The following is a 12,520-nucleotide window of genomic DNA, read 5'->3' as shown; positions in this document are numbered from 1 at the left end:
AAAAAAGGCCAGGGGTGGTGGCAGGCGCCTGTAGTCTCAGCTACTTGGGAGGCTGAGGCAGGAGAATCGCTTGAACCTGGGAGGTGGAGCTTGCATTGAACGAAGATTGCACCACTGCACTCCAGCCTGGGTGACAGAGCCAGACTCCGTCTAAAAAAAAAAAAAAAAATTCCCTTGAATTGCAGTTTTAAATCTTGGTTCTGTTCCATTCTTTTGTTTTTCTTCATCAAAGATTCCATTATGTATCTATATATCTCTCTATATATGTATCTTTTTATGTATTGCTGCTTCTTTGCCTATCTTTTAATTCAACCAGTTTCTGGCCCTTTTTAGTTCTTTCTTTCTAATTTCATTTATTTTTAACAATTTTATTTTCTTTCTTTTACTTCCTTTATTTTCTCTCGTTTTTATTCTCTTGGTTATATCCTGCCTTTCTTTAATTTACTTCATTACGCTTTGATTTGACTCTGTTTTCTCTTGGGCACCTTGTAATTTCACCTTCCTCCCCGAGATAATTTTATTTTCTACTTTTTCCTTGAGCTTAAGGAAGTCTCTTTTCTTACCGACATTTGTCCATTTATATGTTTTATTTTTGAATTTCTGATTCAAGCTGGTTTTTCAGATGCCCAAACACTTGTTTAAGGCTATTTAGCTGAAGTGTTTGTTACAGTTTTCTTCTGCTGGGTCCTTGTTTATTTTTTTTAAGGGTGATGGGAATTTTATCAGTTAAGATGCTCTCATCTTCTCAAATGTACAAACAAAGCTGAAAGATGCTCTCTTTTTCTTATAGAAGCAAATGTAGTCAGCTTTCACCTGTTCATTTCAGGATTTGGAGTGATTTGCAAGCTTTCTAGTTCAAAGGCGCCCTCCTCTGTCAGTATTGCACACTAGTTTTTTTTTTTTTTTTTTAGAATGCGCTGTGTGTGTGTGTGTGTGTGTGTTTGTACATACGTGCTGGGGAGAGGGATGTGGGTCCTCCACGGTTTTTGTCCTCTTATCTTGCAGAACTCAAAATTTTACTTTTGCTTCTTTTCCCTTACCCTCCAGTCTGCAAAGGACCTCTTTCCTTCTACCTCCTGTCCTGTAAGTCATGCCTTTCAAAGAATACTGCCTTGAATTGGATGTCCTTAAGTCCCTTCCTTGTTGTAAGTGCTCTGATTTACCTGGGCTTTTTTTCAGTATTTTTACAGTTAGGGTTACTTTCTCTTTTTTTTGAGATACGGTCTGTCTCTTTCACTCAGGCTGGAGTGCCGTGGCGCAATCACAGCTAACTCAACCTCAAACTCTTGGGCTCAAGTAATCCTCCTGCCTCAGCCTCCCTGGTAGCTGGGACTACAGGCATGTGCCACCACACCCGCTATTTTTTAATTTTTTGTAGAGATGGGGGTCTCACTTTGTTGCCCAGGCTGGTCTCGAATTCCTGGGCTCAATGCATCCACCCACATTGGCCTCCCAAAGTGCTGTGATTACAGGCATTAGCCACTGTGCGCAGCCTGGGTTACTTTCTCTTTCTGGTGGGATTTTATTTTATTTTATGTATTTATTTATTTATTTAGATGAAGTCTTGCTCTGTCACCCAACCTGGAGTGCAGTGGTGCGATCTTGCCTTACTGCAACCTCTGCCCTCTCTGTTCAAATGATTCTCCTGCCTCAGCCTCCCAAGTAGCTGGGACTACAGTCGCTCACCACCACGCCTGGCTAATTTTTGTATTTTTAGTAGAGACAGGGTTGCACCATGTTGGCCAGGCTGTCCTTGAATTCCTGACCTCAGGTGATCCACCTACCTCAGCCTCCCAAAGTGCTGGGATTACAGGCGTGAGCCACTGTGCCCGACCTCTGGTAGGATTTTAGCTCTATCTTGGGGTTACCACTATTTCCCTTTTCTGCAGTTTTTCTTAGACTACCCTTGTTCTCTGTGAAAACTTGCAGCAAGAGTGTGAGAGACAGCTCACTGGAGATAGATGTTTATGTATTTAATTTAAAGATAATTTGAAGTCTAGGCATTCTGCTTATTCTAGTTGTGCTAAAGGTGTGGGTTTTGGTAGTGTTCGCTTTTTCTTCCTTCCTTTCTTCCTTCTTTCCTTCCTTCCTTCCTCCTTTCCTCCCTTCCTTCCTTCCTTCCTTCCTTCCTTCCTTCCTTCCTTCCTTCCTAGGGTGTGTTGGGAAATTTGAACCGATGTAGCCACCTTACCTTGGCTGTCCAGAATTCTGTTTCTTGAATTTTATTCAGTTTATAATGTTTTTGGCTTTAAGTATAAAAGATGCTGGTCTCAGATTGGCTTAGACAGTAGGGAAGTGCATTCCTGTACCTGTAGCAGGAAAACTAATGCAGGACACACCAAGGTTGGTGCATCAGGGCTCTGTCTGCAGTGTATGCTGGCTTCATCTTCAGGCGAGATGGCAGCAGCAGTTTCATGACCACAACAAGGGTTGTCTTCAATTAGATGCCCTAGAAGCAGACCCTGATTTGGGGATTCTTGTGCAAGCGATTGATGAAATCCTCTCAGGAGAAATCTACAAGGAAGTGAAGGAAGCAGAGGGTACAATAGAAGAAGCAGCTGGTGAAATATGGTTTGAGAAGTCTAGTTCCTGTGGGAAACTCTGGAGCAAGCATGGCACCACCGAATTTGTGCTGGAGGGAGCCAGAACAAGAGGGCTTGACTTTTTTTTTTTTTTTTTTTTTTGAGACAGGGTCTTGCTCTGTCCCCCAGGCTAGAGTGCAGTGGAGCAATCTTAGCTCACTGCAGAGGGCTTGACTTTCATATCTCTGCATCAGTGGTTGATCATAACTGGGACATGCTCCCACTCCTAAACCAACTGCAGTCGGGGTAAGTTCCACCACGATTGGCTTGGACTAGCTGAGATGTACCCCCAGAACTGGGGCTGTAGTCATTTTCCCCGGAGTTAAGTGAGGAAAGATGGAATTCTAGAACAAAACTGAGGAAGAAGGGAGGGAGTGGATGTCAGGCCAGCAAGCAGCCATGTGTGGAAGTACCCGTCTTGTGCCAGGCACTGGGGACATAGCAGTGAGCATTTCCAACAAAGAGCCTGCATCCTAGGGACTCTCAGCCTGGCCAGAAAAACAGACAATGAAAACTCTGGGTGATTTAGGGTTCTAATAAGTGCTGTGAAGACCAAGTGAGAGAAGGGAATAGAGATGTCTCAGAAGGGCTTCTTTATATTAGGCGGTCAGGGAAAGCCTTCCTCATAGTGGTGATAACATTTGAGTTGAGGTTTAAAAAAGTAAGGGAAGAAGAGGATTCTGGCAGAAGGAACAGCAGTCCTGAGGCTGAGGTAGGGACAAGTTTGTGGTACTTGAGGAGCAGGACAGGATTACTGTGGCTGGGATGCAGAGAGAGAAATGTTGGTCGGGGAGGCTGGACCACATGCAGGGGCAGAGATGTGGCCACAGGCTGACAGTCTGTGCAAGCCATGGATGGTGGTGAGCAGAGGAGTGGCCGATTATTTACATGTTTAAAATATATTTTTCCAACTCAAGTGGAGAATGAGTTGTAGGGGGCAAGAATGGAAGCAGGGAGGTCAACGAGGAGACTAATGCCATAATCAGGGCCGGAGACCATGATGGTGGCTTGAACCAGAATAGTAGCTGAGTAGCAGGGGAGAAACAGATGTATTTGAGGTTTCCTCAGAGGTGGAGCCAATGGGAGCTGCTAATGGACTAAATGCAAGCTCACCCCAGGTCTGGGGATTTCCAATCTCAAAGCCCAATTTCAGGATCAGGTGCAGGGGTCACCCACCCTCGGGTCCGGTTATGGTGTTGCACATCCAGTAGTGGGAAGAGACCAGGGACCCCCCACCCAGGGCTTTGATTAGCAGGGTGTGTGCACTGCTGTTCAGAGACAAGGAGGCTAGTGGGGGTTGGGGGCAAGCGAGTGACGGGCATGGACAGAAATGAAGAACTTGCTTTCCGATATGCTAGTTCTGACACATTGTGAGGCATCCAGTGTCAGTGTTGAGTGGGCTGGTGGATAAATGAGGGGAGAGAACTGCAGATAGGTGTGAGGGTTCTGGCTGAATAGAATAGGTGGTGTTCAGAGTCCGAGGCTGGAGGAGTTCACTTGGTGGGTGGTGTAGCTGGGGAAGACGAGGGGTCTCAGGACCCCTGGCATAGGCCAATGTTTAGAAGTCAGGGAGGTGAGGAAGATCCAGGGGAAGGGTGTCCCAGAAGCTCCATGAGGACAGCGGTGCAGCAGAGTAGGAGGGAGCCACTATGCCAAGTCTCTGAGAGATGAGGCGGAGCCTGGAGCAGTCTCAGGGGCAGCAAGAGGAGAGATGAGGATGGGAAGAAGTGAGCACACCAGTTTTTCCGTAAAGAAACACAAAGAGATAAAGTCAAGGGAGGGAAGGAAGTCAAGGGGCGGTTTCTAACGTGGGACACACCGGAGTGTGTGGGGACCCCTGGGAGGGCGTGGGAGGGAAGGCAAAGAGACTGAGGTGGCTGAAAAGAGGGGCTCCCATGAAGGGAAACTTGCTGGGCTCTTCCTGTGAGCAGGGCATGTTTTCTACCCTGGCAGAAGGCAGGGAGATTCCGGGGTGCGAAAATGTGGTCATTTCTGTCCAATGGCTTCTGAGTTCCAGATGAAATTCGAGGGACTTCACCCAGTGAGGGAGGGCATGTCTGTGAGTTGGCAGAGAAGGTGAGAAAGAGTCTTTTCCAGGTTCCGAGGGAGTGAGTGGATTTCTAGGTCAGGTTGAGGGTGTGTTGAAGGTGAGACCAGTCCCCTGCCTGTGAAGTTCTCCAACATCCCGCAGCTCTGGTGCAAGTGTGGGCTGCGGTAAACTGAGATTCCCTTGTGGTGCCATTACCAGGGCTGATGGGACTATTCAGTGGTGGCAGAGGTGGGAGGGAGGGAGAGATCAATGGAAGAGACCAACTCAAGGAACAGAAAGGGCTGTCCACAAAGGATGGAGACACTGGCTGGCTCAGATGAGGCCTGAGCAAGCCAGGTGCCGGAACACAGCGGCATAGGCAACATGTGCTGAGGAGTGAGTGAGCGAATGAGCAAGGGAGCGAGTGAGTGAAATGGCCTCCAAGGGGTCTGCCTGTGTGAGGACGGGGGAGATGGTGTGCACACTCACGCCAGGTCTGCTGATTTCCAATCTCGGAGCCTAGTTTCAGGGTGAAGTGCAGGGGTCACCTACCCTCAGGCCCAGTCATGGTCTTGCACATCCTAAGTTCTCAGCACCTTCCAGGTGCTGCCGTGGTTGCTCAGTGAAAGCAAAGGAGCTCAGTGGCAGGCATCTTCCACTGAGCCATGGGGCAGCGGGCGGGGGAGGTGGGTAGGTACAGGCAGTAAGTGGCAGTTCTCTGAGGCTTCTAGGCCCAGAACTTCCTATACCCCATCCCACTGCTTTGGGGCCTGCCTTGGCTCCCAGAGACTGACAACAGAAAATGGGGACAAGGGGCAGAAAATGGGGGACAGAAAATGGGGACAAGGGGCATGAAAGAAGCAGGGGAGGCACACTTGGATGTTAGTGGCTCAGGGCCGGGCAGGGATGTGCCCATGAATCCAGAGGGGAAGCCCTAAATGCGTGTCCCCAGGTCCCTGCCAGAGCAGAGCCTGGGCCCTGGCTGGGGTTCACAGGGTGTGGAGCCCCTGATTCCCCTATCTCCCATCTCCATGGGCAGGATTCTAGAGCACCTCAGCGGTCTCGCCAGAGAAGTGAGCCTGGACTATGAGCGCAGCATGAACAAAATCAACTTTGACCACATTGTCTCTTCCAAGCCCGAGACCTTCTCCTACGTGACCCTCCCCAGGAAGGAGGAGGAGCAGGTGCCTGAGCAAGGTGAGGGTCACTGGACCAAGACAGGCCCCATGGCCATCCACCTGGCCAGAGCCCCCTCCCACCTTCCCCTCCAGGATTGTCTGCCCTGCCACTGTGGACATCATCAGCCCGACACTCCCTGCACTTCCCATGTCCCCAGCACTTGTCTCACTTCTCCCTGCTGCCTGGAGGGCTCTGGACTGGGGGAAGGGGAAGAAGGCTGTTTTTGAACATATTAGTGGGAATAGCACAGAAGTTGCAAGGTGAATGTGTACTAGGAAACTATGCTGCAGCAGTAGGTGGAAGGGGCTCTGCTGATCTGACCTAGAGGATAGTCCTTCTTCCTCCAGTAGCAAGAGAGGAGACTGAGTCTCAGAGCAGGACCCTGGGGCCCGAGAACCCTCCTTGCTTTCAACTCACCTGCCAGCCTTCCTAGACTCAGCTTCCTGCTTGTCATGTACTCAGGACGCAAGCTGGGGTATGGACAGTGGGCATTCCGAGAGGTCCTAGTACCCACCCTTTCCTTCCTTGGTGCCCCAGGGCAGGCTGTGGACAGACCTTGAGCTTGTGTGCAGCACGGGCAGGAGTGGATGAGGAGAGGGTTCTCAGTTCTCATCTGCTTCTCAGAGGAGCCTGTGACTAGGGGGTCCTGGAAGGAATTCCTTCACCCATCTCAGAGTAGGCACCTCACTGAAGAGCTGTAGCGCCACTCTGGCAAACTAAGGAAAGGCGGGGCTCTGGGAAGTCCAGTCACTCTTCAGGGAGAAGGCAGGAGTCACAGCCCTCCGTCAAGCACCCTGTGAATCTGTCCTGTCCCCTGGTTTGGCCAGGCAGGGTCTGATCCTGGCCCTTGGCCCCTACCCCTGCAGGGCTGGTGAGTGTCCCCAAGTACCACTTCCGGGAGCAGAAGGAGGACTTCACTTTCGTGTCCTTGCTCACACGGCCAGAGGTCATCACGGCCCTCAGCAAGGTGAGGGCCGAGTGCAACAAGGTGACCACCATGTCCCTGTTCCACTCAAGCCTCTCCAAGTACAGCCGACTGGAGGAGTTTGAGCAGATCCAGTCACAGACCTTCTCCCAGGTTTGTGGGCATCAAGAGCACAGAGGGGCAAGCGCAGGGCAGACCCTTGGAGCTGGCAGGCACAGTTCTGAGCCGCAGCAGAAGGCCAGGGTCAGTGGGTCACGTGGTGAGGCTGTGAGCCCCTACTTTTCTCAAAACCTGGCCTCAGCCTCTTCCTAGACCTTATTGGAGGCTGGGGTGGGGACCAAGGATAACGGCTCATCTTGGAGACAAAGGGAAAACCAGGGCAGGCTTTCTTTCCAATCCCTTTCCATCCCAACTCTGGTTGCCTCTGAAGCAGATCCCTTGTCTTAGAAGGGGGAGCAGGAACCTCAGGCACCCCCATGTTGACCTGTGGATTGGGGTATGAGGGAGGTGGGGGTGCACTCCCTCCGTACTCCACTCTGTCTCTGTCTGTGTCTCTGCCTCATTCTCTGTGTCTTTCCCTCTTGGCCCATTTTAGTCTTGTTCTCTGTCTCTCTGCTTCTCTCATCTCATTCTCTGGGTCTCTCTCTCTTATGCCTGGAGGGAAAGTCCCACTTCTGCTGCCCTGTCCTTCCTCCGTCCCTCCTTTCTTCCCTCCTTCCCCGCCCAGCAGCCCTGAGCCCCCAGGGTCACATGAGGCTGTTGGTTGGCAGGGCTTGGCAATAAGTTGGGGTAGGGGACATCCCTCTGCAGTCAGATGAGCCCTGAGCCACCCCAAGCGCCCTGGTGGTAGAGTCCTTAAGTGCAGCTATAGGTGGTGGGTCCACCAGGGTGGCCATGTGATGATGCCTGTGGCCACTCCAGGTACAGATGTTCCTCAAGGACAGCTGGATCAGCTCGCTGAAGGTGGCCATGCGCAGCAGCCTGCGTGACATGAGTAAGGGCTGGTACAACCTCTACGAGACCAACTGGGAGGTGTACCTCATGTCCAAGCTGCGCAAGCTGATGGAGCTGGTGAAGTACATGCTGCAGGACACGCTGCGCTTCCTGGTGCAGGACTCACTTGCCAGCTTCTCACAGTTCATCAGTGACGCCTGCTGCAGCGTACTTAACTGCACCGATGACATGGTCTGGGGTGACGACTTAATTAACAGCCCCTACAGGTGGGGCCCAGCTGGGCAGAGGCACCTCTTGACACCAGAACCGTTCCTTGCTAGGCCCCAGTGGTTGGGATGGAGCAGGGTCGAGGACCAGGGCCAGGGTGCCCATCCGTGCCAGGTCCCAGGCATTAGGGAGAGCCAGAGCTGAGCTCCCTGCAGGCTGCTGGACAATGTCCCACCGACCCTGGCTTGCATTGCTTCTGGTGACCTTCATTCACTCGATCATTGAGTTACTCAGTGCAGAAATATTCTTTGAGCACTTGCCGTGAACCAGGCATGGTTCTAAGGGAACAAGAGAGGCCCAGTCCCTGGTCTCATGGGAAAGACAGGCAGCAAGCAGATAAATATATAGTCATTGCCGGTTTTGGCAGGGGCCATAGTGGACACTGGGGGTGGGCCTTTGCCAGGGGGTCAGGGAGGAGGTGGCATCTGTGCCAAGACCTGAGATGTAAGAAGAAACAAGTTGTGAGGCGATGCGAGGTGGAGGCAGGTACAGGCGGAGAGATCAGCATGGGTGGAGGCACCGAGGGGAGGATGGGCCTGGCGCAGTTGAGGAAGGAAAGGCTGGCCAGTGTGGCTGGAGTTGGTGAGGGGAGGGAGGGCTGCTCAGGATGGAGTGGGAGAGCTCGCAGGGACCAGGCCAGATCTCATGGGGCCTCCTGAAGTCTGAGCTGGGGGCTGGATTTATTCTAAGTACAGTTAGAAACCATCAGAGGGTCCCAGCTGAGATCCAGGCTTGGTTCTTGCTGCGTAACGGAGATGCGAAGCCAAGGAAGATGGGCTCCCAGAGAGAGTGTGGGGGCCACAATGCCTAGGCCCTGGCAACCTCAGCACAGGGGTTGGGAGCCTCCCTCTCTTGTGGTGCTTGTGGACCTCGGGGCATGTTAGGAGCAGAGGAACCTGTTTGGTTGGTCTGGGTCTTCCTGTCTGATAACCTGGAGGTGTCTGGGAGGAAGGAGAAGGCAAGCATTGTACATGGAGAGGCTTGAGAGTCATAGCGCTGGCAGGAAGGACAGAGGGCCGCCCCTGCACACAGGCCTCCTAGGCCTTTGCCCACGGTCAACCCGCTATTGCCTGCAGGCCCCGGAAGAATCCCCTGTTCACTGTGGACCTGGTGCTGGACAGCTCTGGGGTGCACTACAGCACTCCACTGGAGCAGTTTGAGGCATCTCTGCTGAACCTCTTTGACAAGGGCATCCTGGCCACCCATGCTGTGCCCCAGCTGGAGAAGGTACATGCTGCAGCCTGAGCAGGCCCCATGCACCTACTGCCCTGGCTGCTGATGGCTCCCTGAGTTCGGGGTGCTGACGCAGTTCAACTGTATCACAGGCCTCCTGTCCAGCAGGCAGCACGCTCAGCCCTGTAACTCTTAAGTATCCCATTTAATGCTCATCACAAGCTGCACTGTGACCTATTAACCCTCGCATTCTGTAGGTGGGGCTTGGAGAAGTGTAATAGCCTAAGATTGTGTAGCTGCTAGTGTCAGATTTTGTAGGTGAGGCTTGGAGAAGTGTAATAGCTAACCTAAGATTGCATAGCTGCCAAGTGTCGGAACTGCTATCTGAACCCTGGGCTTGCTGGACCTGTGCTGCTACAGCCAGATCTGATGCAGACCCCATGCTCTTGATCCCACCCAGCTCTTGGCCTCCCTCTTCATCTCCAGAGGTGGACACGGGCTGGCTTCCACATACAGACCCTCTGTCCAAAGTCCCCACCAGTCACTGCCACTGCACACACGCCCAGCTGCACACAGCCCACTTCCAGGCCCAAGAGCCCCTGTAACCCTAGCCCTTCTTGTCTCCCTTGCTGGTCAGTCAGAGCCTTCAACACCCGGTTGTCTTTTCTGCACCTTTCCTTGGTCCTGGGCTGAGTCAGGCCCAGGCAGAGGAAGATGCTGCCCCTTGGTGGGCCTCACAGGGGCTTCTGGCCTTGTAAAGAGACAGCACAGCAAACTCCCTCCTCCCCCTGCATCCCCACTCTCTGTGTTTGGCACCCTGCTGCCCACTAGGCTTCAGGCCACATCCTGCCCCTGCTTGCTCCTCAGGGGGACTCCCCATCTCCCCTCTGCCCATTCACCCCCTGGCTCATCCAGGTCTACCCTGCCCCATGCCTTCCCTCTGCAGCTGGTGATGGAGGACATCTTCGTCAGCGGTGACCCCCTGCTGGAGTCGGTGGGCCTTCATGAGCCACTGGTGGAAGAGCTACGTGCCACCATTGCCAGTGCTGTGTCCAAGGCCATGATCCCACTGCAGGCCTATGCCAAGGAGTACCGAAAATACCTGGAGCTGAACAACAATGACATTGCCTCCTTCCTCAAGTGCGTACGTGTGCCCATGCGCGCTGGAGCGTGTCCGTGTGTCTCTGCATGTGTATCCCCTGCCCACTCTGCTCACTGTCCTCTGCCCCCTCCCGTGTGCTTACTGTCCTCAGAGCCTACCAGACGCAGGGCCTGTTGGCCCAGGAGGTGCGGGAGGTGGTGCTCACCCACTTGCAGGAGAAGGAGATCCTGGACAGCTCGCTACCCAGCAGCATCATCATTGGGCCTTTCTACATCAACACTGACAACGTCAAGCAGAGCCTGTCCAAGAAGCGCAAGGCCCTGGCCACTTCCATGCTGGACATCCTTGCCAAGAACCTGCACAAGGAGGTGGACAGCGTAAGTGCCCACCTGCCCCACCTCAGTGACCACAGCAGCACACACGGACCCTCACATACACGGCAATATGTCCCCAGGCAGGGTCTGGGGTATCTGCGGACACCCAGGCCAAGGGAAGGAGCTGGAAATCACCGTGCCCCATCCCTGCCTGTCTGCGGGGAGTTGTCCCATATGGGAGGTCCCAGGAAATGGGGATTTCCACCTCCTTCCCCAGACTTGTAGAGGCCTGGGAAGCCTCACGAAGGATACCCTTGACAGACTTGTTTCATGGAACTAGGGGATTCGAGCGCAGGCCTCAGAAGCCCTGAGTGTGTTGGTAGGGCTGGAGGAGGCTGGGAGGGTGAGGTGTGCCGAGTCACGCCCTTGCCCCACTGACAGTCCTCAGCAACCCAGGGAGCCCACCAGGAGCACCCTTCTTGGAAAGCGGCCGCAGGGTGTTTTGGGGGAGGGGACAGTTACCTGTCGGGAGATGCAGGAGACCAAGGAGGAGGAGCAGGCGAGGGAAGGCAAGGGAGCAGCACGCTGCCCTCCCCAGCGCCTCCTCCCACTGCCAGATCTGTGAGGAGTTCCGCAGCATCAGCCGCAAGATCTATGAGAAACCCAACAGCATTGAGGAGTTGGCTGAGCTGCGAGAGTGGATGAAGGGCATCCCAGAGAGGCTGGTGGGCCTGGAGGTGAGGCAGGCACACGGGCACTGGGGCCAGGGAGGCACAGGGCTGGTGTTAAGAGTCCGAGGGCTGGGTCAGGCATGGGCTGGGAGGTCAGGACCCAGGAGGCTAAGGGTGAGGTAGTTGGACAGAGGACAGATGGGGTTTAGGGGGTTGTAAGCTGGGGCTTCAGAGCTCTGCTGTCTGGGGGTCGGGGGCTGGAAGCTGGAGGTGTGGTTGCCATGGCTGTTGGAACCCTGAGCCTGATGCTGCCCTTGCACCCTGGGCCTCCTTCCCTGCCCCAGGCCTCCCCGATCTGAAAGAGAGCAACCCCTCTCTAGCACCCGTCTCTCTGGGGAGCCAGGTTCCGACTACCCACCCCTCTCTGGCACACGTGCAGTTCTCATTAGCACCTGTCTGTGCAGGAGCGTATTGTGAAGGTCATGGATGACTACCAGGTCATGGATGAATTCCTCTACAACCTCAGCTCAGATGACTTCAATGACAAGTGAGTGGGAGCTTGACCCCCATGCCAGGTGCGGGTTGGAGCGTGAGGGGAGCTGCTGAGCTGCAGAGGCTCCCACATACCCCGGCTGCCACAGTCTACAGTCTCCCCAGAAACGCCCCACTGAGATTCCAGAGGCCAGGGCTCCACACGTGGGCCGAGACCAGCCAGGGCCAGGTGGCCAGTGGGGCAGATGGAATTCATTTGGGCCTCTTGGCCTCAGCGGCTCCCTAACCCTGTCTCTGTGCTGTCAATGGCCTGGCACACATTTTGCTTGTTTGTTTTTTGAGACGGGGTTTTGCTCTGTCACCCAGGCTGGAGTGCAGTGGCGCAATCTCAGCTCATTGTGACCTCTGCCTCCCGGGTTCAAGTGATTCTCCCTGCCTCAGCCTCCTGAGTAGCTGAGATTACAGGTGCCCACCACCAAGCCCGGCTAATTTTTGTATTTTCAGTAGAGACAGGGTTTCATCATGTTGGCCAGGCCGGTCTCGAACTCCTGACCTCAGGTGATCCGCCTGCTTCGCCCTCCCAAACTGCTAGGATTACAGGCGTGAGCCACCGCGCCCAGCCTGACACATGTATTTTACTGTGGACCTAGGGTTTCCTGTTTGTGGCTGGTGCCCTTTGGGGTTCTTGGGAGCACCGAGAGAGGCAAAGCTCAGCCTGGTGGGCAGTCCCTGGAGAGGGGCATTTGTCCCCACCCAAGTCAAAAGCCTTGTGGGAAACAGCCTTAGGTGCCCTTTTCCAACCAAGCCTTACTGAGGCCGCCAGAGACCCCAC

The 12,520-nt window shown here is 53.8% G+C and overlaps 1 protein-coding gene across 1 annotated transcript in view; it reads left to right on the top strand.

Moving 5' to 3' along the window:
* The window catches only part of DNAH1 (dynein axonemal heavy chain 1), an 87,805-nt gene that overhangs the window by 25,631 nt on the left and 49,654 nt on the right, over positions 1-12,520 (top strand). Inside the window, exons 10-17 of the mRNA XM_017862462.1 lie at positions 5,651-5,808; positions 6,657-6,868; positions 7,637-7,935; positions 9,013-9,163; positions 10,056-10,249; positions 10,363-10,588; positions 11,143-11,262; positions 11,661-11,743. Coding sequence (XP_017717951.1) covers positions 5,651-5,808; positions 6,657-6,868; positions 7,637-7,935; positions 9,013-9,163; positions 10,056-10,249; positions 10,363-10,588; positions 11,143-11,262; positions 11,661-11,743 — 1,443 coding nt within the window. The remainder of the gene's footprint in view (positions 1-5,650; positions 5,809-6,656; positions 6,869-7,636; positions 7,936-9,012; positions 9,164-10,055; positions 10,250-10,362; positions 10,589-11,142; positions 11,263-11,660; positions 11,744-12,520) is intronic.

The sequence above is a fragment of the Rhinopithecus bieti genome, unplaced genomic scaffold (genome assembly GCF_001698545.2).
Source record: "Rhinopithecus bieti isolate Rb0 unplaced genomic scaffold, ASM169854v2 scaffold_64314, whole genome shotgun sequence".
NCBI classification, from domain to species: domain Eukaryota; kingdom Metazoa; phylum Chordata; class Mammalia; order Primates; family Cercopithecidae; genus Rhinopithecus; species Rhinopithecus bieti.
Note: the sequence above shows the minus strand (reverse complement) of the source record. Positions and strands in the feature narration are given on the sequence as shown.